This window comes from Lepidochelys kempii, chromosome 13 (genome assembly GCF_965140285.1).
Source record: "Lepidochelys kempii isolate rLepKem1 chromosome 13, rLepKem1.hap1, whole genome shotgun sequence".
Taxonomy (NCBI): Eukaryota; Metazoa; Chordata; order Testudines; family Cheloniidae; genus Lepidochelys; species Lepidochelys kempii.
The window spans coordinates 5,554,890-5,582,337 of record NC_136392.1 but is presented as its reverse complement, the minus strand read 5'-3'; the positions used below and the strand labels follow the sequence as shown (position 1 = coordinate 5,582,337).

Sequence of the window (27,448 nt, the reverse complement as noted above, 5' to 3'; positions counted from 1 at the left end):
ATACTGGTCATCCACTCTCGTGCTTCAGGACACAAGTTCAGAGTAGTCAGGAAGGAATTCTACTCTGAAAACTCAGTTTCAATGCTGAGGAAAATGGGGGTGGGGGTGTGTATAATATTGTGACATTACCCAGGGTACAATTGGGACCACTGAACAGCTCTGTCCCCTTAGTTTGGTAGCCTGGGGTGCCTTTTATACTGCTTTTCTGTCAGAACTGCCACTCCTGGCCTACTCACACGGCCTTCAGTATTCAAAGTCACTCCCAGCTGAATACATGAATGCTATGGCCAGCCACTCATGAATTACATACAGCACAACACTAGCAAATCCCTAGTCCCAGTCTTGTTCCCCAGAAATGTGTGTCTGGTACTGCTGAGCACCCTCCTGAACAGTGCAAGCTCACAGAAAGTCCATCATTTCATCAATGGAAAATGATATTGCACCAGCCTTCTTATCACTGATGGAGTTTCCCACACACTCGAATTCATCGGTTAAGATAAAACAATACAACACATTTATTAACGACAGAAAGGTAGATTTTACGTGAGTACAAGTGACGATGCATAAAAGTCAGCATTGGTTACAAAAGAAAATAATCGCAAGCTAATGGCTAACTTAACAATAACAGAAGGTTTTCCTCACCAGACACTGCAGTAAATTTCACGGGCTGCATCCGCTTTCAGCCTGGGGCCCCTCCCTCTTAGTTCAGTGTCTTTCAGGCATTCACTGATGTCATGAGAAGAGAGATGGGAGGAGGAGAGGTGAGTTAGAGACCACTGTCTCTTATTCTTATACCCCTCTCCCTTCTTCGATTATCCCCAGCTGGGATGCTGATGACAAGCAGTCTCTTGTGGACAGGAGGTTTGAACCATCTCTGTGATAAAATGTAAATTTCTTGTTTACTTCTTGAGAATAGCTGCTTAAGCAGGTGATAGCCCTTTAACACCTGGCTGGAGCCAGAGGGTCTTTATCTGTGAAAAACTGTTTTGTGAGTGTTACCCAGAATTACAGCATATTTCAGTAACCATCATACAGTAGAATCTTATAACTTCACATATACTGTTGCTATGCATATTTCAACAGGATAATGATATTCAGCAGATTATGACTTTTCAAATGATACCTCACAAGGCATACTTTGTACAAAATTTATCATAGTCTTGTAAAAGTGGTGAACATAATGGTACAGACTGTCACAATTATGAATCAATAATATACAAAAGGTAGATTTCTCAGTTCTGATAACATTCTCCCCCCATGCATACACTTACAAAAAGATGAAGAAAGTCAATCATTTCCAGATCACTTGGTCCCTCTTGTCCGCTGAGGTGGTGCATGTCACAGCTGAGATCAGTCATCCTGAGTTAATATTTACAACAGTTAAAAAGAGGTTTCAGAGTAGCAGCCGTGTTAGTCTGTATTCGCAAAAAGAAAAGGAGTACTTGTGGCACCTTAGAGACTAACAAATTTTTTTGAGCGTAAGCTTTCGTGAGTTACAGCTCACTTCATCGGATGTACTCTAAGGTGCCACAAGTACTCCTTTTCTTTTAACAGTTAAAAAGGTCATTTGCTTTCAGCAAATTATAACAGGTTTTTGCTAACCGGAACTGATCCATCCATTTTTCAGGGGGACTTGATATAGTTTAGAAAGGATCCCCCAAGGGCAGGTGTTCCCTGACTTTAGACCGTACAGTCTTTGGTCCAGGGCTTCCAAGGTATTTAGGCATCTCACTCCCATTGCACTATTTGTCAAAATTTAGGCAGAATGTGGCCTTAAAGGAGTAGTCTTCCCTTCCAACATAGCTGCTTCCTGAGAACACAGGGTGGATTTCAATTAACAAATAGCTAAATATTCCTGGGTATTTTTACCAGACAGTACACAGCAGATGGTACATTCCCCTGGGACCGCACATGCTAGAGGTAAAACAAGGCACACACAGGGACACAAGCTTTAATCGCCATAGCTCTATTGAATTAAACAGAGCGATGCCAAATGACATCAGATCTGGCTTCACAGCCCTTAACCCTTTAGGTTATTAAGATCCCATAGCAGAAATTGCTTTACTGCTTCTATTACTATTTAATAATACTCCAGTCAGGAGCCTGCAGTGAGGACAGAGGCACCATTGTGCTGGATTCTGTACAAAGATAAAGACAATCCCTGACCCTTAGAACTGGGTGAATAATGGATTTTTTGGTTCACTGGCAAGTCTGATTTTTCAAAATTATTTTGGGTAAAACAGAAAAGGAATTTTTAAAATCTGTTTGGTGAATTGAAAAGTCAAGAACCACTTTGTTTTGGATCGAATGTATATATATAATAATATGGAGATATACCTATCTCATAGAACTGAAAGAGACCTTGAAGGGTCATCGAGTCCAGTCCCCTCCCTTCACAGCAGGACCAAGTACTGTCCCTTATTTTTGCCCCAGATCCCTAAAAGGCCCCCTCAAGGATTGAGCTCACAACCCTGGGTTTAGCAGGCCAATGCTCAAACCACCGAGCTATCCCTCCCCTCTATCATCTTGCTACCTGTAACATCTCATTTCAATGTCAAGCTTTTTTTCTTTTACTTAAAAAATTAAAGGAAATTTCAAAATACAAGTCATTTCAAATTGAAAAAATCCAAGTGTTTCATTCAGAAAATGTCAAAATAAAACTTTGGGGTTTTTTTTGGAACTGCGTTTTGGGCAGGTTGACGGAAACAGTCTGGTGAAATTGACACAAATTTACAAAATCTTTGAGCATTGCTGAATCTTTCTTTTTCACAGAAAAAAGTTTTGGTTGAAAAATTCACCCAGCTCTATTCACAATCTCCATTAGCTTTGAGATCTAATGATGAAAATCGCTATATACACGCTAGGGACTGTATAATAATTATTAAGAACACAAACAGATGCAGACGCGGGGAACGCAACATGTAAACAAATTACTCTGATGAAACTGTCCATTTCCTATGCTGTCCACTGTGCTGTCCCAGCCCATGAGAACTGCTATTCAAACACTGGTGTGGATTCTGTAGTTCTTTGGATTGCAATCACTCAAACAGTGGAGTAAGCATGTACGTTTGCGTCTTTAGTAGTGGCTATGGTTTCATTTCTCGCTCTAAAAATGATCCAGAGACTTAAAAAAAAAAAAAAAAAAAACAGAAAAAAAACCCCTACGGCTCCTTCTCCAACTGGCTGGGGGGAGAGAAGCAGAAACCTCCCTGATTTTTTTTTTTTTTTTTTTTGGTATGTGTCACTAAATCAGGAGAACTGCAAAGCAGAAAAAAGCCACGACCTCTGTTTTCAACTGGATGAACAGCAGGATTATTTGGAGAAGATAAAATGCAAATGTAGGAAGGTCCACTGGGCCCAGCTCGTGCCATTCACACCCCTGTAACCGCACCCCACAAACTTGGCCCACTGGCATTTTTTTAACCACCAGAGGATTTTAAAATGAGTGACTGATGCTGAAATGTCACAGGGGCTCTTTTATTTTGCCATCTGGAAAGATCAAGACTGTATTTTTCTGACAATATATTTTCCAAGTGGAAAATCCATGAAATGAAAAACAATCTCAGCAGGGTCTCCTGATTGTTTGGAGGTTCTGCAGGCCTGAGTGTGCACTGACTGATGATAATCAGCAAAACTCACATGGAAATAATCACAAAACTCACTGAAAAAGCACAGGAACAGATCTGTGCAGACACATGCCTAGAACCCCGACCAGGGGTATTCTGTTTGCTACCCAAGATCCATAAACCTGGAAATCCTGGACGCCCCATCGTCTCAGGCATTGGCACCCTGACAGCAGGATTGTCTGGCTATGTGGGCTCTCTCTTCAGGCCCTATGCTACCAGCACTCCCAGCTATCTTCGAGACACCACTGACTTCCTGAGGAAACTACAATCCATCGGTGATCTTCCAGAAAACACCATCCTGGCCACTATGAATGTAGAAGCCCTCCACACCAACATTCCACACAAAGATGGACTACAAGCCATCAGGAACAGTATTCCCGATAATGTCAAGGCAAACTTGGTGGCTGAATTTTGTGACTTTGTCCTCACCCATAACTATTTCACATTTGGGGACAATGTATACGTTCAGATCAGCGGCACTGCCATGGGTACCCGCATGGCCCCACAGTGTGTCAACATTTTTATGGCTGATTTAGAACAACGCTTCCTCAGCTCTCGACCCCTAATCGCCTACTCTACTTGTGCTACATTGGTGACCTCTTCATCATCCGGACCCATGGAAAAGAAGCCCTTGAGGAATTCCACCATGATTTCAACAATTTCCATCCCACCATCAACGTCAATCTAGACCAATCCACACAAGCGGTCCATTTCCTGGACACTACTTTTCTAATAAGCGATGGTCACATAAACACCACCCTATAACGGAAACCTACCGACTGCTTTACTTACCGACATGCCTCCAGCTTCCATCCAGGACATACCACACGATCCATTGTCTACAGCCAAGCTCTACGATACAACCGCATTTGCTCCAACCCCTCAGACAGAGACAAACACCTACAAGATCTCTATCAAGCATTCTTAAAACTACAGTACCCACCTGCTGAAGTGAAGAAACAGATTGACAGAGCCAGAAGAGTACCCAGAAGTCACCTACTACAGGACAGGCCTAACAAAGAAAATAACAGAACACCACTAGCCGTCACCTTCAGCCCCCAACTAAAACCTCTCCAGCGCATCATCAAGGATCTACAACCTATCCTGAAGGACGATCCCTCACTCTCACAGATCTTGGGAGACAGGCCAGTCCTTGCTTACAGACAGCCCCCCAACCTGAAGCAAATACTCTCCAGCAACCACACACCACACAACAGAACCACTAATCCAAGAACCTATCCTTGCAACAAAACCCCGTTGCCAACTGTGTCCACATATCTATTCAGGGGACACCATCCTCAGGCCTAATCACATCAGCCACACTATCAGAAGCTCGTTCACCTGCACATCTACCAATGTGATATATGCCATCCTGTGCCAGCAATGCCCCTCTGCCTTGTACATTGGCCAAACCGACAGTCTCTACGCAAAAGAATAAATGGACACAAATCAGACATCAGGAATCAGAACATTCAAAAACCGATAGGAGAACACTTCAACCTCTCTGGCCACTCAGTAAAAGACTTAAGGGTGGCAATTTTGCAACAGAAAAGCTTCAAAACCAGACTCCAATGAGAAACTGCTGAGCTTGAATTAATATGCAAACTAGATACCATTAACTTGGGAGTGGTTGGGTCATTACACATATTGAATCTATTTCCTGAAGTTAAGTATCCTCACACCTTCTTGACAACTGTCTAAATGGGCCGTCTTGATTATCACTACAAAAGTTTTTTTCTCCTACTGACAGTAGCTCATCTTAATTAATTAGCCTCTTACAGTTTGAATGGCAACTTCCACCTTCTCTGTATGTATATATATAACTTCTTACTATATGTTCCATTCTATGCATCTGATGAAGATGTAGCCCACGAAAGCTTATGCTCTAATACATTTGTTAGTCTCTAAGGTGCACAAGGACTCCTGTTCTTTTTATGGATTTCAATGATGCAGGACCAGACCCTGTATGTGCTTATCGTGGGGTGACTGGGAGTTCAAGGGCTTCATAAATTCTTTCTTTCCTTCCAGTTTTCAGCATGAAGAAAGATAACCCATTTTCAGTCCCCAGGTATATTTCAACTGGCCATTCTAGCCTAACCAAGTTCTCAGTGTAATTATTCATAAAAGAGGTAGGAAGCTGAAGAGCTAATAGTGATCTCCCACTCCCTACTGACATCATGCTTAGCCTAGGGCTGTTTCTTATTTTTAATAATCAGGCAACATAGATTCAAACAGGGCATGTGTCGAGGGCTGAACTTTCCTTTATTTGTTCCTTTAAAAGTTTCTGGCATGCACGCCCTCAGGACTAAGCAATACAGTGAAGCATAAGTTATTCTCTAGCTAATTCTTGGGAGCTGCCACTGTTAGGCATTGAATTTTAATAGGAAACGTCGGGATAATCTCCTTGTACCTGGAAGCTCCTCCACGGGATGACTTTTTCTAAACAGAATTAATGGCTTTTTCCCCCCCCAAAATCAGCATGATGTACATCTAATCCTGCTTGGCAGGCCATTTGTCATGGAGTACTCGTCTGCATTTATAAGGCAAGCACCTTTGGGTTTTTGCAGGGGGAGGAGTGGGTGGCTTCTCTGTCTTTGAATTGCCTTTACCGTTGCGGGAATCAAACTCAGGCAAGTTCAAGTAGCTGAAGAAGTAAAATACTGACTACAGAGGGTGGGATTTCCAAAAAGTGCTCCCTGTTAGCCTAAACTTGCTCCCACTGAAATCAATGGGCTAACTGGGCTCACACTGAAGTCAACGTTCAACCCAATGTGATGAGTGTTTTTCAAAATCTCATGCAGAGTTTCCAGAGCTCAGACATTGTTCTAGGCTTGATTGGCTGTGTGCAAAGAACGTAAATACGTGGAGCTAAGGCTTAGGAAATAGCTAAGACAGGCAGAGTGGAGAGAGAGAGAGAGAGAGAGAGAGAGAGAGAGAGAGAGAGAGAGAGAGAGAGAGAGAGAGGCCCATTGACTTCACTAAGCTTTGGATCAGATCATATGAGAATTAGAGCTGCTCAAATACTGCAAAAATCATGCACATGAACATTGTGTTCCAATTCTGAATGGTTGGTTCAGCCTGGCCATATCTAGATCTCTTCTTTGCTGTTCACGAGCATTTCTGAGCACAGGCTTTCCTTCACAGGCTGTCTAGTGAATGATTCGGTTTTACACAAAAACACCTGTATTTGTCTGCAAACAAGAATATTCATTATTTGTTATTCTCTCTCTGTCACTCCTTTCCCTCTAGTTTCAGTCATCAAAACTGGGAATAGAAACAATACCGTGTGCCTTAGGTGACTAAGCCCACCCCTGGAATAACAAACGGCAAAGAGACACTGTCTCTAACACCCTATAGGCTGAAAGTTGCTCATACACATTCTTTGGCAAATACTTGCACATAAAAAGTCCTTTTACAAAGCTCTGATTGATTACCAGCAAACAGGCATCTGCAAGGAATATGTCAACCAGCACTAATGAGAATGGTCTGAGTTCTGAAGAGAGCTCCCAATAATAGTCTCTAAGGGCCATCAGCCTTGAGAGTGGTTTCCTCACTGAATCTCCAGAGCAGAGAGCCACAGAACACTTGCAGCGGGACTTCCTGACACCCCGTCGCAATGTCTTCGCCAAAACAATGAGTCACCAGGGTACAAGTCTTGACAGGACGACACACGTCAGGAGGTACCGCTGCAGTAATTTCCAGTCGCTTCTGGCTCACGCTCTGACCTCTTCCCCCATCACCTCGACTCTCCAGACGCATGGGCACATTCCGGGCCAGTGGGAGTCAGGAGGTTCCTAGGAGGTAAGAAGGGGTGTTTCCCCCTTTAGTCTGTTGCCCTCCTTGTTGTTCGGAACATAAGAGTGGCTATACTGGGTCAGACCAAAGGTCCATCTAGCCCAGTATCCTATCTTCTGACAGTGGCCAATGCCAGGTGCCCCAGAGGAAATGAACAGACCAGGGCAATTTGGTGTTTGGTGGAGGCTGGAGGAGCAGCAGCAATCACTGCCCCACCTCGGTTTGAGGGGCGGAGGATGTGGAAGGGGAAACCTCTCTCCCCCTCACTGGTACCCAAGGAGGGCCACACAATGTGATGTACTAGAAATCAGATGAAAAATGTTGAGTTTGCATCTCATCTGTCCATTATTACTGTGGGCACTGTCAGGGACAGACTCTCTGATGCTGTAAATCATCATAGCTTCATTGACTTCAGCTGAGTGACACCGATTTATACCAGCTGAGAACCTGGCCTTTAGTTTGTTTTCCAGAGAGCAGGGTACTCAGATACCACAATGATGGATGACCCTAGTCGGGCTTCTGATCCTTCAATGCACCCCCTTGTGGCTGAGCGTTTAATAGTCTGACCCCAGTTTCCCTTTGCTTGGGACAAGGTGGCCTATAGAACTTGGAGTCTCTTTAAGGCTCCAGCCCTCCGGCTGGGTTGTTTGAGTCAGCCCTTTTGGGGCAGTAAAGGGTCTCACCCCAAGGTCCTAGTGGCCCTGTGATGGGCCTCCATTCGCTGTTCCCGGGGTCATCTTCCTGTCCCTTCTTCATCAGGGAAGGGACAAAAGAAAGTCAAAACAGGGCCGGGAATAAAGTTCAATAGCCGGAGTTAGGACAAACAGCCCCAATCTGGGGCTTTGGCAGTCTTTGCCCTCCTTCAAGGTGGGGGACGGAGGCCCGCCCTCCCCTCTGGGTCCCAGCCCAGGGGCTCTATAGGCAGTCAAGGAGGGGGTGCTTAGGTCTCCTGCTGCCCCCCTCCCAGGGCTGCTTCCGACCTATGGCTTCTGCAAGTATCTGCTGTCTGGCAACTTTCCCTGAATCCTTCTGCCAGGAAACTGGCCTCGCTGGCTAGCTTTTTCCTATCCGGTGCTGTGGAGCTCCTCAGCGGCTCTCAGCCTTTCCAGTGCCCACTCTGCTCTGGCTGGGTTGCAGCTTTTTATCCCAGCTGTCACTAACCAGCCATTTAGCTGCAGTGAGGGATTGTTCTCTTCATTAACTCTTTAGTGTCCACTGCCCGGTGGGGCCTACATACCCCATCACAGTGACCCTTGTAAAACCTTGATGAAACCTAGGGCATATGTCTGCACAGCCCCGCAGTTCAGATTACGGGTGTGTAAATTGCAACACGCACTAGGGTGCTGCTCTGTAACTGCTCCATGTAGGCCCTGTGAGCACAAACTAAAAGGCACCTAGTTTACATTAATGTGTCCTGTTTCAGCTAGTGTGTGCTGCCATTTACACTGCCATAGACCAAACTGTGGGGCCATGCAGACAGGCCCCCAGATAGATGATAGATCTGAAACCAGCATGAGGTTTCAGCTCTCTGACAGCTACTGAATCTTTTGAGATACATGCTGCATTTAACACTGTTCCTGGATGAACAGGGGGCATGAGTAGTAAATTATTCCTCCTTCCATTTTCATAGCCAGCCAACCAGTTACAGTATTTATGTTGCAAGCAGGGGGTCTGAGGGAAGCTCTGACCAATGCCATCCCGAAAAAAACAACGGGCAAATCAGACAGCCAGGATCTGCAGCAGAATACTAATGACTGTTGTTATTATTTAATTATTTAACTGCATGGTGTCCAAAACTGCACTAGGGACCATTGCCATCAATGAGAGTTAGGTGCGTAACCTGCTTTGGGGCATCTGAAAATCCCACCAGGTGCCTGTCTGAATTTTAAGACATCTAAATACTTTTGTAAATCTGGCCCTAAAAGCTTTTACACACAGGTAGTGCCCCAAAGAGCATACGATAAAACCCGAGCCTTTGGAGCCTGCCTCAGAAATCAGAAACTGGTGCTACTTAATTCCCTGCTGTTCCTGGTTCTCACTGGGAAGTTTTCTTCCCAGAAAAGAGATGCTCTTAACCCAAGCAGTGTGTATTATGAAAGTATGAATTAATGGGTTTAAGAGCCAGCCCTACTTGCTGTAAAAGTTCTTCTTTCAAAACAAGTCCCAGTAAAATGATTTAGTTATTGTTTCCCCCTAAAAGCCAGGGGTCTCCTTAGACGATAATGACATTTGTGTCTTCAGCTGACAGCCAAGTCAACAGAGGAAACAGCACTGAGGAGCTGGAGTGAAAGGCAGTAGCTCCAACACCCCTTTGGCTTCATTCGAGAGGGAATGAGGAAATGGTCAGTGCAAATGGACAGCGAGCAGTGAGAAATAAGCCTGCAATACTTCTCCTTTTGTTGTGCTCAGGAGAAGAATGAAAAAGATTCATTTCCGAGGAAAGTTTTTGCAAGATCTCTTGGTGGGTGTTTTCAAGTTAGTTGCTCTATTGACCTTTCAAGAAATGAAACGGGCTTCTAGTTCTTGAAGGGGGTTTCTATAGCATGGTGGTTATAAAGCAGCACCTTTGAACCACTCACAGAAATGTTAAAAGCTACGAGATAAGATGGTTAACAGTGGAAATTTAGGCCTTTCAATTATTGGTCCAATGCCTGTTAAAGTCAGTGGGTTTAATGACTTCAGTGAGCATTGGATAGAGCCCCTGCTGATCAGGATTAACAAGACTTCTCCATTCCATAGCACTTCATTAAAAGCATATTCAAACACTGAGACAGCACCATTTCTGTACACAGTAGATCATGATTTGTGAGGTTGGAGAAAACTCCAGGATCAAGAAAAATAGATCTCTGCAAATCTCTGATCACCTCCATTGGAAGGGAAGTAATCCCCACAACATGCTGTTCAGGGACCTGTTGCTAAGCATGGTATTTGGGTGTAAATGTGCTGCTACACTGAGATGAAATTTGAGTGGAAGGGAAGAGTGGTGGAAATGGGTTTCTCGTGCTTCTGCTTCCAACTGTTCCTGCCCTTCTGGTGTGAGAACATGCCAGCGCAAGAGTGCAGGCTCAATGAGTGCCTTACCTCTTCCAATGTACAGTATTTTAAAGGGACAATTTGTTCTTTATATAAAAAAGGGCCACTGCTTTGTGATAATATGCTCACTTCCCACTGAAGATGGAGGTTCAAATCCTGATTTAAGCCATAATGGACAATTAGTCAAATTTATCTCCAGTGAAGTCATTGGAGTTATACCTGGTATGAAGCTTGCCCAAAGAGTTCTATGATCTTACCTGTATCTTTGTGCATCAGAAATGATTGATTCTTTCATTTACAGGATAATTTTTAGAACTGCAATATGTAGATAGTAAACTAATGGGGGGCAGTGGGAACTTATCTAACTATATGGTCTGTGAGGTGCCTTTCGGCATGATACTACTATTAATTATTATTTATTATCAAAACCTAGCTCTTGGATAGTATAATAGTGAATCCTAACTATAACCCATAGCTCTATTCCCTCTATCCTGCTGTAGTCTCTTCTCTTGTATATCTGACATCCTCTCTTTTACTGCATAAGTAACAGCAGTCAATAATACTGTTTATCTTTAAGAGAAACAATAAGTAACCAAGCCTCATGCAGTAATATGCTATGTAGAGTGCTAATTCCTAGGTATTAAATCAGGCATGCAGCTCTCATTATTGCAGCTAATTCCCAGTTCTCAACAAAAAATTACCCAATAAAACATTATGAAAATAAAGTGTTTCCTAAGTGACCAAAATGTGAGCTGACACTGTAGACAAGCTAAGAGATGTGCAAACACTGCTGGTGATGCATTGTTTATACAAGAACATTGGAGACTTTTGAAAGAAAGAAATAATGATGCCTTGTTACCAATTAATTTGTGTCTCCCATCCCATATTAGAGCCCCAAAGGAGAGAAAAATTAGGAAAAAGTTATTAATACACATACACATAACATGCAGCCTTAACTATGCTGTTGTGACTAGCTCCAGCATAATGGATCAAATGGGATAGGTACAGAATTCAAATTAATGTATAAAGAGATGGTTTAAAGATGTTATAAAGATTTTATTGCCTCTTGTTTAGGATGACCTGAATAAGGTTCTGATTCAGCAATTCACTTAAGCACATGCTTAATTTTAAGCATATGAGAAGTTCCACTGAAATCAACGTTTATAGCTCGGCGCATGTTTAAGAACCTTGATGCATCAAGTCTGAACTCAGCAGGGTTTCTTCCCATTATACACACCGGATTTCATTCTTATGCTACTAATGCTAAACTTCTTTTTGTTTCTATATATTGGGACCTACCCTATATTCACTGCATTCCTCAAATCCCCATTGAGGCCTATGGAAATGCTCAGTATAAAAGGAATTCAGAAGTGGGCCATGGGACCAAATTAATCTCTGGTGCATTTCTACTGACTTCAGCAGCCTTACAGCAGGAAACAGAGAACCTATGGAGTGAAATCCTGATTCCAGAGAAGTCAATGACAAAAGTTCTATTGACTTCAGTGAGGCCAGAATTTCACCCACAGTGCTTGAAATGCTTTTCAATATGCTAATCAACTATTCCTGCTTCCACAGGAAACATACAAAGCTCCAATTTCCATCAAAACATGCCATCTGGTTATAAAGCCTTTATGATATGTTGGGATAGGCTGCTGAATAGAGGAAGGATAACAGTCATTCTATAATAGAATTCATTCTTTTTCATTTTGCATGTGTCTGAGTTTGTGAATATAATTCATATTGCCATTATCAGACCATTCATATCCCGATGTTATTAAAGGCCAAAGTGCCTTTTATTTCCTTAGTGTGTTCTGCACACAGAGGGCTGGTACTATATTTAATTTAAGTTCTATAATAATGTATATATTATAGTTGCTAACTTCCCCAATCCTACTTCCCTCTCTAGATGGAAAGAGAAGTAGATAGATAGACAGATATTATCAACATAATTATATACTATAGTCAGAGAAATATTTATAAAAAAGTATGCATGATTAATAAGTATTGCCAAAGCATAGTCACAAAAGATTTTAGAAACAAATTATTTGAAATTATATATAATTGCAGGTATGTATATGGACAATACAACACACACACACATATGTAATATACATTTTGAACACCAATGCAAGAAGGTAAAAAACAGATATTGTCAATATATAATTTGTGTGTATTTGTAATACATATATATGTATGTATATAATTTTTCTCCCTTTCTTACATTGATATTGAATATTTTATATTGTTATGAGAGAGACAGATTTATTAAAACAAAGAAATCGTTATAGGCATCAAATAAAGAATTACTGTTTGACAGCATGAGAAACTTTAGCTGTCTATTGTGCCTTTAGTTCTGACAGAGCTGAGGTTTGTGCAAATGCCTTTAGCAACTTGTACCAGCAGAAGGATTCATCGGCTTCATGGAATTTGCATAAAAGCAGCCTAATACCATTGGCTGGATAGAATGGATAAAGAACTGGGGAAGAGCATAAGCTACATTTTAAATGATTTCATTAAAGCAATGTGCGATGGTCCGTGGGTTTCAAAGAGCACAAACGCTGAAAGGCAAAGTGATAAATGTTTGTTATGAGCCCCTAGAGTTGCAAAGCATAGTCTCCCTTAAACAGAGTACAGAAAATCCCGTGGGTGCTCCAAACCAGTATGTATGCTGATGGGTTTGCATAGTTACTGTGTGATTGTGATTCTTAGACTGTTTCCTATTCTGAAATCTTGAGCTCTCAGACCTTGAGACCCATTCCTGAATATCCCCACTCCCAGTCCTAAACCTGCATTTTCTCTGCGGCAGCTACAGGTTTTGGTTACCTGAAAGAGTCACATGGACAAAATTGGGAAGAAAGTATTAAAACAAACTGGATTTAGTGCTTGGGTATGTCCCTCTTATTTTGTAAGTTTCATTTCTCCCCATGTGGCGTCTTTATGCCCCTCACCACCAATTCCCTCACTTCTTGCCAGTGGCCCACACTGTTCTAACTTTTCAAATTGCATCTGTTATGTGATCCAGCCCTTCTGTGTGTTTGCTCTGCCGTCACTTTTGGCACTGTCTACCAGTCTGATTACTGCTGAATTTACACCAAAGGAACACACGACAAGGAAAGAGACAAGCCAGCGTAGTTGGGCTTTGTTGATTTTCTTTAAGTCAAAAGAGTCTCTGAAATCTGTAACAACTAAAATGCCCAGGCTCAAAGACAGATCGATGCTGTATGGTCTAAGCTCTGCAGGCCATCTGGGATTGCCTTGCGGAGCACCACAAATACATGGGCTGCTGCTCCAAAAACAAAGAGTACTGGGTTATTATATTATTATTATTTCTATTATGGTAGCACCTGGAGATCAGGAATCAGGGCCCCATTGTTCTGGGGCTGGACAAAGGCACAGTAATAGACAGTCGCTGCCCCAGAGAGGTCACATTGTAAACAGACAAAGGGATGGGATCCGAAGCAGAGACATAGCGAGAGGCAGTGACTCACCCAAGGTCTCACAGTAGGTGAGTGGCAGAGCTGGGAAGAGAACCCAGGTTTCTGGACCCTGAGTCCAGTGTGCTGGCCCCTAGATTAGGCTTCCTCTCCACTGTGCATGCAGGCCTTAAAAAATGGCATTGAACAAGAAATAAGTGCGGTCTAATGCTGTGTCATTCCTGAAAATCGGAAACATATAAAAACATTACAGCTAGAAAGAGGCTCTGATTGCTGTTCCAGAGATTGTATCTAACTAATAGCATTACTGTGACCTAAAATCCCTCCCGGCTATTAGTTAGTCCCCGTTTCAGAGATCATGCTTATATAAATTAGATTTTCTAAGCTGGTAGGTGAGAAGCAAAGCAATGTTTATGAATGGCAATTTAGCCTTAGGCCAACGCACAACCCCCTCCCCCCAAAAAGTATTACAATGAAACTTAAACCTAAATCTAACATTATAACATATTCAAATGCTTAAATAAAGATGAAAAAGGACATACAGCATTAAATCAGCGCTGATCACCAGGCCACTTGCCTTTTTCTTATTTGAACAGCTGCTCATAGGCAGATGAGAGGGTTGTCCAATGTATTCAAAGACACCTCTCTCCTTTGGCAGCCCCTCTTGCTAGAACTTGCTGTCCAATCTGTGCCCATTCTTTTCCAGAGGCCAACTCGCTGGCCCAGGGGAAGACAAGGGGAAGGGAGGCATGAAAGGGAAAAAAAATCTGCAGAGAAATGATGCATCAAAACGGTCAAGAGTCCTGGTAATTGTCAGAAAGTGTCTTATCATCCAAAAAATGCCACAGGGTCCCAGTTCCTGAACACCAGGGCATTCTAATCATATCCACTTCAGTGTTTCACAGCTGGAATCTGAACTTTAGCAAGCATGAGAACGTAATTTCCCACAAGGCTCATAGTTAACTGACAATTACCCCACATTTCAGTCTGAACTGGTTTGAAGACAATGACCTTTGGATTTGTCTCATGGTTTCTCTAAGGGAGGAGGAAGATCAAGATTCTGAGGTATCGGTTTAATTCTGGAGGTTGCACGAGGAGTAGAACTGTGTGCAGAACTGTTGCCAGCTCAGCCGTAATAAAAAATTTTCCAAATGCTTCAGCGAACTGAAAAGTAAAGAAAAAATTGATTTGGGGTCAAAAATATTTTGTTTCCATTTTGATCTTTTCAAAAAACTTTTAAATAAAATTGAAGGACATTTAAAAAAAATCATTTAAAAGCGGAAGTATGAAACATTTCATTGAAAAAATGTCAAAATGAAATGTTTGGATTTTTTCAGATTCCCCCGCCCCCAATTGAAGCACTTTGGTTTGGTCAATCCAAATCTGCATTTTTCACTGAAAAAGTTTTGGCCAATAATTTCTCCCAGTCCTAATGAGAAGGAAGGGCCTGTACCTCCTTGCTTTTGACTGAATGACAAAACTCCCCTAAATCCATTCCGCGTTTGGCCTTTCTCTTTCACTACAATTCTAACTTTTCTGAACCCAGAGTCACTAAGAGCCCTGTTAAGTAGTTATGTCTTATCTGAGATTATGGATTAAAGTATTCCGTGTATTAGCAAAAGTCCCGTCCAGACACTCACTTTAACTCTGATGTTGCTGTTAAAGTGGAAGGTGAACATAATTCAGTTGAGGGTTTTTGAGAAGTGGGGAGGGACGTAGGCTTTGGAAGGCTTTGAACATCCCTCCTTGAAGTAGCTCTGACATACAGCCTCCTCCTCCTCTATTCCTCCAACCCTGGGAGCACTAAAAGATGACGCCACTCGGCGTGACGTGACGGTCTCTGACAAGGTATCAAGCTGCCGGAGTGACCTTTGGTGAGATAACTGCAGTTTTCATCGTCTGCTGCTCTCATCCTGTAGGCTCACCTGTCTGTGAGTGTGTCCAATTATCTCAGCAATCCTGAATGCCTTTGAGAATACCCTCCAAATGAACTGGCACTTAACTAAATGCCACTTGTGTCTTCCTTCTCCGCTCTGCCGCAGGAGCCATTTCTCAAAGGAGTGAGAGCGAATAAGGACACCTTTTATTTGCTGATAGGGAACCATTTGAACATTCTCTCATGAGTGACTTGGTGGGCTGTGCATAGGCGGGAGGAGGCTGAAATGGCTGCCATTTTCCGCGCGTGTTTGCTGACCATCAGGGAACATATCAGACACGAAGTTTACCTCAAAGGAATCGGCCGCGTGACCTTTTGCGCTGAAAGGTCACACAGCACATCTGTTTCCCCTGAAGCAGATTGGGATTAACTTGTTACAGGGGCCTTTGGTGGCTAGAAACATGTCCTTTAAAAAAAAATTAACAACGTGCTCTGGTTCTGCATCACCCCCTCATTAATCAGGATAAGGGGCTCAGTATGGGAGGAAAGAAAAAGTATTTCCATAAACAATATTTGCTGCCTGGCTTTCAAGGCTGCACCTTGGCACATGGTCTGATAAGCTCCGGGTAAGTAAGCTTCTAGGGCTAAGATAGACCATTCGTGGAATACTGTGGAGAAAAGCCCAATTGACTAGGAGGTGGTGCTGGTCACCAACATGGCAGCACTTTTCTACTTGAATCATTACTACCGATCACGAAAGTGTTAAGAGACACTGTGTTGCTGAAGACACCATCTTTCTGAGGAAACTTCTAAGTGACATCCTGGGGGAAAGTTTTCAAAGGCACAAGGGCAGTTGAGCCTCCCATCTCCCATCTGTGCCTTTCAAAATCTTCGCCCTGATCAATTATCATGAAAAATTTCTTGGGACTTTTCACAGAACAGTGATGTCAACCAAAAGCAAAGCCTCTATCAGGAAACTGAACCACTCTGAAATGGAGCCCTGGTTTATGAGCGAGCTCCATGTTCTAAACCATTGTAGAGGGATGACTCAGACTAACCAATTTGACCTTTTGTGGACATATTTTTGGAAACTGGCAGAACATTTGTCCCTAATTGCATAGGTCTTGTCATTGATAATAAGAACAAATTCATGTGATGCTGAGGATGAGATCTACACAAAGAATAGACAAGCTGTAATAATGTATTTTTAATGTATGGTGTTGTGCAGAGATGGCTGCGTTGGACGAGGTGATAGAACCTCCTCTGTTACTGACTAGACTATTCAACGTAGCTCCAGCAATCAGGCGTTACTGCCAAATATTGCTGGGTAAAGCTGGTCTGAAAAACTGTGACAAAACCATTTTCCTTTGAGAAATTCAGTTTCAATTACATGGAAATATTTTGCGAAATCCTGTCGGTTTTGCCAAAGTTTCATTTTGGAGAAAAATATCAGGAAGAAAAAGTTCTGAAAAGGGACAGTTTTGATTTTTCCTTTCAAAATGATTTTTGGCTTCAGAATTTTTTATTTTGTATTACATTATAGATTATTGTTGAGATAAAATGTTTTTTTTTTTCAAAATTTTCTTTCATGGAGAATTTTGGGTTTCGTTGCTCATTGGAATGAAAACAAATGTTGAACTTTCCAAATCTTCTGTGAACTGGAATTTCTGTTCTCTGGACAGCTCTGCTGCTGGACATCCCTATGCTGGGGTGTTGTTTTATTCTTTTATGGGGACTTTGACTGTAAGCTCCTTGAGGCAGGGCCTGCCTTTTTTTCTGTGCTTATACATAGTACAGTGGGGTTCTGGTCCATGACTAGGGTTCCCAAGCGCTATGGTAATTGAAATAAATAATAAAATAATAATAATAGTGACTGTGTTTGTAATGTTTTTGACTCCTAAAGGAGAGGACAGCTATAGAGAGCCAAGTTTCTCTCCCTCTTACACTGTTGCTGCTGAATTGTTCAATATCTGAGTAGAAAAATCTGTTTTCTGAAAGATCAAAAGAAAAAGAGTAATTTAAGTGGGTGAGCGAGCAGCTTTGAGCTTTTATTGTTGGGTAGATTTGTGATAGTTCGGATGAATTTTAACCACTTCTTCCACACAGCTGCATTAGGAACATTAAAAATAAAAGCAAGCAACCACCACAACAAAAACCCCACTAGCTATCATTTCCTTCTGTTAATGTTTTATGGAGCTCTCTCATTCTGTCATCAGAGGAAATTCTCAGACACACTCATCTGGCATCAAAGGGATTCATTTTGTTCTATCCTTGGCAGAAGCTGAGGGCTGCAGCTGAGAGGAGAGAAGCAAGTTTGAATGAGGAAAGGGATGCAATTCCCATGTGAGGATCAGGTGGGCCCAGAGCCCTTTAAGTTCCATGTGCAATTCACATGTATTGCTTTTATTCAGGTTACACTCATTGCCCCGAGAGGTGACATTTTTGGTTCTAACCCTCTACAAGGCTGTATGTGGCATCTACATCTTACTGCCTTGCGTGTTACGAGAGAGATAAGTGGAAAGTGTCTCACCATGCCCTTTCAGTGAGTGGTGGCTTGCGTCCCTCTGACCCTTCCCTCTCCACCTTATTTACCACTGCAGTAACCCAAGAGGAAGTGAGGAAATAGGGACTAGTGAAAAGGTTAAAGTTGGTGTCTGTGAGTCTGCAAATAGGTTATAGCTTCATTTGAGCTGGATCTGAAATACTAGCTGTCTGACAGGAGGAACTGCAGAAGGCTGACCATGTCAGTCTGGAACAAGCATCCTAAAGTTTGGGTGTTTAAAACCTACTTCTTGTGAGATTTTCAGCATCACTTTTCAGACCCAAGGTGTTATGAATAGTTGGAATCAGATTTGATTACCCATTCAAATTTCTGGGGGCTTCTTTAATTGAAATCTCCAAGTCTTCCCCCCTCCCACCCCAAAGTTGTCCATTATAAATGGAACAAAAACATTGACTCCTTTGCATGATTTGCGAAACTGGGGTTTGTAAAATGACGTCAGACTTGGAAAATTCTGGGTGAAAATCTCCCACTGTGTGCATGCCGACAGACTCTTAGCCACAGATATTTTGTGTTGTTTCTAGCAGATATTTCACCAAAAGCTTTCACAACTAATCCAGGGGCTGAATCAGCAAAACAACAAAGGTAAAGCAACTTTTTGGAAAGGCTGCTCAATGCATTGTATTCTAGTTTCTGGCACTGCCCAGGAAATGAGATATCGAATCACATGCTGCTCAGAGACATTCGGTCTTAAATTTCTGCCTGAGTGCTTTCTGCACATTTTGGATTTTCTCAGTGATTACTGTGTCACTCAGGTGGTCCCCAAACTTCTGCTTCAGTAACACCCTAATGATTTTGATGCACCGCTCATCCATCATGGGCTTAGCCTCCCGAAAGGTGTTCCCTCTCCTTCCTGTGATGGAGTGGCTCTGTATATAGTCGGACGTGAACAGCTTGTAGAGTAGTGTTTTGCAGGCAGTGCTGATTTTCTGGTCGAATCGGATGGCCTCTTTCAGCTGCTCTTTCGTGTATCCATTAAAGAGTTCCACCACCTCGCATTGCTGCCTGTGGGGTTCTTCCTGAAAGGACAGTGATTCCAGCCGCTGCACCTTCCGTTTCAGGGAGAGAATCTCTTGGTGAAGATCTACTATGATTCTCTCCAGTTGCTCAATCTTCTCGGTCCTAGAAAATAAAATAAAGCATATAACATGCATGCCTGTCACAAAGCGCCATTCTCCTTCAGCTAGCAATGGGTGTGACATGTCAGTTCAGCGTGCATTGCCCACGGAATACCCAAGCTACCTGAGTCTGAAAAACTGGGCTGGGAAGAGCAGACCTGCACCTTCACTTTTCATTAATTACCTTTCCATTTCACCAGGGCCAAAATCTTTCTGAACTACCTCAAAATCATCTGTTTCTGGGGAACCTTCAGTCTTTGGTTCATCACAGCTAGAAAAAAACAAACAGACCAACAAGCAATGGAAGATGGTTCATATTTATTTCGTAAGTGCTCTGTGGTCTAAAGTGTACAACACAGCATTTTGTGAAAACCCAGCCAACTCCAATATCATGTGGCATCCCAAGTAAACGAGGTAGATATCTTGTAATACAGAATACTGCCATTCATGGTTTGGTTGACACTTAAATGATTACATAAGGGACAGGGCAGTGGAAATTCAGGCCCTAACTATGACTTCAACTGAGTTATTCTGGATTTACACTGGTATAACTGAGGGCAGTTTCTGGCTCTATGTGGAGGGCAGGAAGAGCTGCCTCAATTTCGACTTTGTCCTTCATGGATCCTTTGTGGTCGGAATAGGCAGCTCTCCTCAATTGCCCCAGATCCCCTGGAACTCCCCTTTGTCCTCAAAGTTGTGTCAACAAGGCAGGACAAACCAATCTATATGAAGCAAGCAGCATCAGGAAATGGAACCACAGCTAGTGAACCAGAAGTGGAGACTATGAGAGGCACTTTGAAACCTTCATTGTCCTTACGGCTTATGGGAATATTACCTGTTGGTATGGATGTGCTGCTGACACTTAGCTAGAATGCCATCTGACTTCCTTTTCATTGTCAGGGTGATGTACTCTAGAAAGAGGGTCGGAGCAGGAAGCAAAAGACAGATGTGAAATTGTCATCACCTGGATACCTTGGTCTCCAGAGCATGTTCATCTAAGTACTTCTGTTTGATGTTCCCAAGTTCCCAACAGCATGATGTTCCCAACAGCATGGCTCAAACATGCTGTCTTTGGCTTGAACTGTTGGAGTTTTGTTACAGGCAGAAAGAAAAACCTTCATCACAATATATAGTTGTAATTCAACCACAATATCCTTAGCAAGGCACAGTGCCATCAGTGAAGAAACTGGACGGGGGGAACATGGATCATGAAGGTGAAAAAGTCTATGGACACTAGTGTAGTCATTTGCACAAATGGCAAACACACAGAAAACAAGATGGTTACTTTCAGGGAGTTTTAGTATGTGTATATGGATGAATTGATAGGTAAACCTGAAACAGGTCAGATGTTCAGGTCAGCACACTTTTGGGTACTTTACAATTAATTAAACAAATAAATTATATTAGGAGTGTGCTTCACTGGCTTGTGTGGAAAGAATTGTGAGCATATGAGAAAAGAGCTGGTGATCTCAGCGTGCTTTGGATCACACAAAAGCCACTACCACAGAGTTGTCACCTTGGTGAGCAGCCCCACTGGAGAACAGACACCAAGGATGGAAAGAACTCAACTCTCACCATTACAGTTCTCACTCCCAGGGAAAATACATGTGCATTGGTCTGCAGCCCACACTGCAGAGAAACAGGAATTCAGAGCCCCTCTGACACTTTTCACTAACACCAACATTAAAAGTTAAAAATAGCCAAGCGTGGAATAAAATAAAACATTCGACTCATTCACAGACAATAATCCCAGCTGGTTTACCTCTGGTAGCTGTACCAGGCCTTGCTTCTTCATTCTGGGATGTGCCAGGCACAGCCAGGGTCAAGAACGGAGATGGTGATTTGAAGGCCGTGGAAGAGTGATAAGGTGCTGACATGGTGCAGTGGGATCTAGTCGTGCTAGTCAGGATGCGCCTCTCCTTTAAGACAGAAGAGACGGCAGCATCATTCTCGAGCCCTGCGTCTTCATCCCTGACCAGCGGTTTGACGTAGACGCTCCTGTCATCGTTGTATTTGCGAAAGGAGCTTCCTGGCATCCATTTTGGAAAAGTCTTCCTTGATTTTTTAGTTTGGGATGGCAGCCCACTGTGCACTGCTGGTTCTTCTTCTGAAAGCAACATGGGGCATGTATGGTAAATGGCAATACCACAATGACATATATTGCAACATTACACCGCTAGAGCCCTACTGCCCACAGCAGTGTTCTCAGTCCTTGCCACATGGACGCTGTCGGATGGTTCATTAGGCATGGGATAAGGATATATTTATGATCCATCCATTAAAGAAAAATGCACCGGGGTATAAGGTTACAATATTGAATTACTTTCCTCCAGAAATACACTGCCTGCTGAATATTAATCCTCCTGTGCAAAACCCCACACTTACTTAGCTTCTCAAAGAGTTGTCTATTTTCCTGCAGCCTTTTCTCTAAGATATCTTTATGCTCTGTTGGAAGAAAAGGGTTTTCAATGTTCATTTCACTTGTTTCTAGAGGCTGCTCCCAAGAGGCATAAGTCTAGGATGGATAATGATCACTTACCGCTTATGCCTTCCACGACCCCCCAATACAGACCACTGAAGCCAGGGCAGCGGGCTAGCACCTGCTCACCCACCGCATACAGATGAAATGGCTTTCGGGGTTCTTTGATGTTTTCGATGTTGATCACACGGCTGCCGTCTGGCCAGCTGATTAGAACGTAAAGCTTGGCAGCCATTTGGACCAGCACCACCTAGAAGAGAAGATAAGGAACAAGAATCCATGCCAGGGGTATTTCACCTATGTTCCAGAGCACACCCACTTTAATTATTAGGGATGCAGAGGAAACTGCTGATTGCCTAGAACTTTTGGAGATCAGGCCTCTCATTTGGGTGCCTAATTTCAGATTTAGGTACACCCATCTTTGAAAGTCTTGTCTATTATTCACTGTGAATAGTGTGTTTAGCCTCAGTGAAGTGCTTGCTTACAGTGTTATTATGATGTCTTTTTAATGTCTGATGAATGCGGCGTGTTTATCAGCAGCTTATGGTCGTTCATTAAAAGGAGTAAATTCAAATATTGTACATCTATTCAAGGACTTGCTTCAGGGCAAAAATAATGCTAACAGCATGGTTGTCCTGGAAATAATCAGGTTAACTGGGAGCTCAGCTGCTGTAGTGGTGAGTGCTCTGATAATGCCTACAAATCACTAGAATTACAAAAATAACCAGGCCAGAGTGTCTGTAACCACTCTCCAGTTCCTGACAGCAGATCGTTTTTGCACTGGTATTTGTAATCTGGCAATGCTGGGATCACCTTGCAGTACAGAAGCATGCCAAAACGCTGCCCGCTGTGATCAGGAGCAGCACAGAAACAAACCCTACCTGGGAATTTGTATTGACAATGAGAGTAGCACGTGGAACACTTGCCCCTGCAACAAATTCCCTTCCCTCCTTTCTGCTGTTCCCCTGATTCTCGGCGTCGTTTGTACTGAACTCTTCCAGTTTTCTCCTGGAGATTGCTCACTGAGGGGACTACAGGTACAGACCTGCGGGGATGTCATTGTTGTTGTTTGGTATTTTTTTAAAAGAGAAACTGCAGTTCCAACAATGACCTATATCGTCTCAAGCCATCCAGGGCTGGCCGGAGCAGTGAGAGCTATTTGTCAATGCAGAGAATTTTATACAGCATCAGACTTCAATGGAATCATGGCAATTTCCCATCTGCTGAGACTCAGACCCACTGTACTTGAAAGGCAGCACAAAACCAATAGACCGTTCGGACTAAACCAAAATAACCTAGGAATGAGAATATTATGGTCTGAAGGCATGTTCTACCCCAGCCGAGTGAGAGCCATACTGCAAACAACATTTGAAAGCTAAGTTCTTTGGTGGGGGGGAGCCAATTAATTCCTTCAAACCCAGAATTTCAGGAAAGTGCATGCACTTTTGTGTGCCTGGTTTGCATGCCCGGGTGGCGTATCCGCTCTCATGACAACTGCAAAGGAAAATTCGGACATGTCACTGGTCATTTGCACAGGCGGTGACAGCACTGCATGGAAAGCGCCCAGTCCCCCTACCCAGCACTCAGCACACTTTGGGCACAGACAGCCCAAGCCACGCACCGCCCTCTTCCAAAAATCAAAAGTTACTTTGAAAGAAGTTCTCTTGTGACCAGCCAGGCTAGGTGGTCAGTGAAAAGACCATGTGGCCCAGTGGCTAGCCATGAACTAGGAGACAGGAGATTTGAGTTCTATTCGATCACTGGCCTGCTGGATGAGCTTGAATAAGTCCTTCCGATCTCTGTACCTCAGTTTCCCCATCGGTCAAATAGGAATAATGACACTGCCCTCCATTGTAAAGTGCTTTAAGATGCATGAATGAAAGACTCTCTATAGGAATACTAGTATTATTGCACGACTTGATCTCTTTTTAAGCACGCTGGAGAAAATGTGGGTGTGGCTTTTCCACAAAGAAAGCCAACTCTGTATGAACTCCTCCACAGGCAGAGTGGAAAGTGTTGGTCACGTTAAAACTTGCCTGCCGATGAGAGAATTTATAGGCCCAAAACCATCGCTCCATGCTCTTCTTTAGCTTGCAAATTCTGTCATCTGTGCACACAGCAGGAATTGTGCTAAACTTCTTTCTGCCAAAGGACCACACACTTCATGGACTAGAACCTCAAAGTCATTCTACTCTATTTAAAACGGGTGACTGTTTTCTCTTAAATTTGCTTAGAATACTCCCTGTTAAAATGTTATGTAGTCTTTCCTTTACAACTGGAACTGCACAAGTTAGTTTCCAGTGTAAGTGGACATCCATTGTTATTATTATTTGTATTACAGTAGCACCTAGAGGCCTGAATCAGGGTCCCATTGTGTTAGGAGCTGTACAAACACCTAACATGAGTCAGTCCTGCTCTGAAGAGCTTACAAACAAAACTGACAGGGCAGACAAAGAGGACAATCTGCAAAGTACTCCACTTAGGAAGGAACAATCAACTGCACACATAAAAATGGGAAATGACTGCCTAGGAAGGAGTACTGTGGAAAGGGATCTGGGGGTCATAGTGGATCACAAGCTAAATGTGAGTCAACAGTATAACGCTGTTGCAAAAAAAGCAAACATCCTTCTGGGATGTATTAGCAGGAGTGTTGAAAGCAAGACACGCTCTACTCCACGCTGATTAGGCCTCAACTGGAATATTGTGTCCAGTTCTGGGTGCCACATTTCAGGAAAGATGTGGACAAATTGGAGTAAGTCCAAAGGAGAGCAACAAAAATGATTAAAGGTCTAGAAATCATGACCTATGAGGAAAGATTGAAAAAACTGGCTTGTTAGTCTGGAGAAGAGAAGACTGAAGGGAGACATGATAACACTTTGCCAGTACATAAAAGGTTACAAAGAGGAGGGTGAAAATTATTCTTGTTAACCTCCGAGGATAGGACAAGAAGCAATGGGCTTACATTGCAGCAAGGGAGGTTTAGGTTGGACAACTTGAACAAACTGTCCAGTGAGGTTGTGGAATCTCCATGGGAGGTATTTAAGAACCAGTTAGACAAACACCTGTCAGAAATGGTCTAGTTGTTGCATAGTCCTGCCTTGAGTGCAGGGGGCTGGACTAGATGAACTATTGAGGTCCCTTCCAGTCCTACACTTCAATGATTATATGACTTAAAAGATGAGAATGTGAACCAAAGAGAGATTAAGTGACTTGCCAGTGGTCACACAGGAATGTATGGTGGAGCTGGGATTTGAAGCCAGACGTCCTGAGGGCCAGTTCAGCTCCTTAACCTCAAGGTCATCCTTCCTCTCCAGTATTAGAATTATTAACGGCATTTCACCGTGGTGCCTGGTACTCTGGCTTGGATCGCTGCAACACAATAGGTGCCCCAGGAGTAACTGGCACAAGGGGAGGAGCATGTACAGAGCTGAAGCAGTGGTGTTGCACCGCTGGCCTGTGGACATCCTCCAAATGGGAGCTTACAGAACAATACAGGAAACACGAGGGGAGCCCAAGGCCCTGCTGGTGACTCTGATCACACAGAAAAATGGAACGGTGGGGGAGTCTGGGTTACGCCCTGAAATGGAAAGTTGGGCTGTTTTTGTTCCAGGCATTATTGCATTGCATGGTCCCTGGATATAGGAAGCCTTTAACAAGCTCACAAAGATTCTGATGGCCTCAATGACACTCAGCAGTACTGTCCTCCAGAAACACACCCATTTGTTTGAACAGGAGCACAAGGGGAGGAAGGTAAGCCCCACTGTCTGGTGGTAAAAATCTATGGCAGACACCAGACAGGTTTATTGGAGACAGAGGATAACCCAGAGCATTTACACACGGGAGCAAAGACTTGTTACAGCACAGAACAAGAGGGAGAAGGGAGCAAACAAAATGCATAGGTCAGACCTCACCCAATCCAAACTGGTTTCCTCTGGTTTCATGACCACCACCACCCTCCCCCGATTAAAGGCTTGGTGTTTCCTGCCCCATCCACATTGATCCCATTCACTCTGGGCGCTGAATCATTCTTGGAGAATTCAGAGTAGCAGCCGTGTTAGTCTGTATTCGCAAAAAGAACAGGAGGACTTGTGGCACCTTAGAGACTAACTCATTTATTTGAACATAAGCTTTCGTGAGCGACAGCTCACTTCATCGGATGCATACAGTAGAAAATACAGTGGGGAGATTTATATACATAGAGAACATGAAACAATGGGTGTTACCATACAGACTGTAACCAGAGTGATCACTTAAGGTCTCTAAGGTGCCACAAGTCCTCCTTTTCTTCTTGGAGAATTGTTTCATCTTCCACCCATTCTCAAAAGGAGTTTGCTTGCAAAAGCAACTAACTTTCCGAGTCTTATGTACAATAGCTGCCCTTCTAGTAAATACTAGCCCCTGATTCGTTCCAATTCCACTCCCTCGGCTAGGCCGTGTCAATGAGTTTTTAATATGGTATAATATTTTATCTTGTGTTAATTGGCTTGTCTCCAAGCCCCGGTCTGCTATCGCTGTACAGCCTTAGAGCTTTACAGCACTAGGCTGCAGATAACCCTGCTCTTTAGACCACAAAAGGTTACAAAGAGACTAAGCTACCGGTTGGGATGAATGCACAGCTGTGACTTCACCATCCCTTAAATTAACAAATAGGTTTCCAGATCTGTTTTACCGCAGCTAATGATCCAAGCAACTAACAACTCCAGCCTGAAAAGGAACTTTTAAAAGATGTTTTCCTTTTCACTAATCTTCAGAAGCGGCTCTTGTCCCCTCCAGCCCCACTTGCTCTCCTAATTTTTATTTCATTTTAAAGAATACAACTAAATGAACAATCCACATAGACAAAGAGAAAGAGCAAGAGAGAGAGAGAAAGAGAGAGAGAGATCAAATCCTGATAACAATAGATCTCAGTCCTTGCCTGGTTAGCACTGCTTCAGTTGCAGAGTCTTGCAAAATGTCTCCTGTCTATCCAGCTCTCAGCTGCCTGCTGCAGAAGAGAAGGTGATCGTAAAATTCTTTTGCCTTGTGTGTGTGTCCCCTCACCACAAGTCCTTGCCAGGTTTCTGTTGTCTGGATAAGGAGCCCCACACTGTAAAACAAATATTCCCCCCCCCCCCTTCTTTCTTTAGCCTCTGTCAGTCTGTTTCTTACACGAAGAGTGAGCAGAAAAGGAGAGGAAAAAGCCTTGGGTTTTTTGGAGCATGAATAAACCTTGCATTTCCATGAGTTATTCATGAATAATTCATGAAAATACATGATTAATTCAGGTTCATGAATTATTCAGGCATAATTCTCGAACATTCCTGGTTAATTCATGCTTGCACAGTGAGTAAGGGAGTCAGGATTCTTTTCTCCCCGAGAGGGAAGAAGAAGAGGCTCGCAAACCTGCATGTACACGGCCCGTTTCTGCACTTATAAGAAAACATTCTCCAGGCCCTTTGGAAACGAGAAGAGGAGGGAGAGCATTAATATGCCTGCAGCCTTCTGGTTGTGGGGAATAAAAGGAACTTGCACACAAAAGAAAAGAGCT

General features: G+C 43.1%; 1 protein-coding gene across 7 annotated transcripts; it reads right to left on the bottom strand.

Annotated features, from left to right (window-relative positions):
• Positions 1 to 527: 527 nt before the first annotated feature.
• Positions 528 to 27,047, bottom strand: LOC140896907 (uncharacterized). Of its 7 annotated transcripts, none has more exons than XR_012154636.2 (9): positions 26,837 to 27,047; positions 21,982 to 22,171; positions 21,828 to 21,887; positions 21,205 to 21,549; positions 20,278 to 20,353; positions 19,627 to 19,713; positions 13,943 to 19,446; positions 1,272 to 1,359; positions 528 to 971 (listed from the first exon to the last, which is right to left on the bottom strand). XR_012154636.2 is itself a non-coding variant. In XM_073309003.2 (7 exons), the coding sequence occupies exons 2-7, from the start codon at positions 22,154 to 22,156 to the stop codon at positions 18,999 to 19,001; spliced, it is 1,191 nt and encodes a 396-aa protein (XP_073165104.1). In that variant the 5' UTR covers positions 22,157 to 22,171; positions 26,837 to 27,047; the 3' UTR covers positions 12,612 to 18,998. The 7 variants fall into 7 exon arrangements, 1 of the variants encoding a protein (XP_073165104.1); XR_012154640.2 differs by having other exon boundaries at positions 528 to 874; XR_012154635.2 differs by having other exon boundaries at positions 528 to 1,359.
• Positions 27,048 to 27,448: the final 401 nt, after the last annotated feature.

What these genes read in the sequence shown, in the direction of transcription:
- LOC140896907 (XM_073309003.2), bottom strand. Translation starts at nt 22,156, where the DNA reads ATGGCTGCCAAGCTTTACGTTCTAATCAGCTGGCCAGACGGCAGCCGT. An exon ending in GGTCGTGGAAGGCATAAGCG is followed by an intron (nt 21,888 to 21,981) that starts GTAAGTGATCAT and finishes TTCTTCCAACAG; the next exon opens with AGCATAAAGATATCTTAGAG. An exon ending in CAGCACATCCATACCAACAG is followed by an intron (nt 19,714 to 20,277) that starts GTAATATTCCCA and finishes GTTTTTTTCTAG; the next exon opens with CTGTGATGAACCAAAGACTG.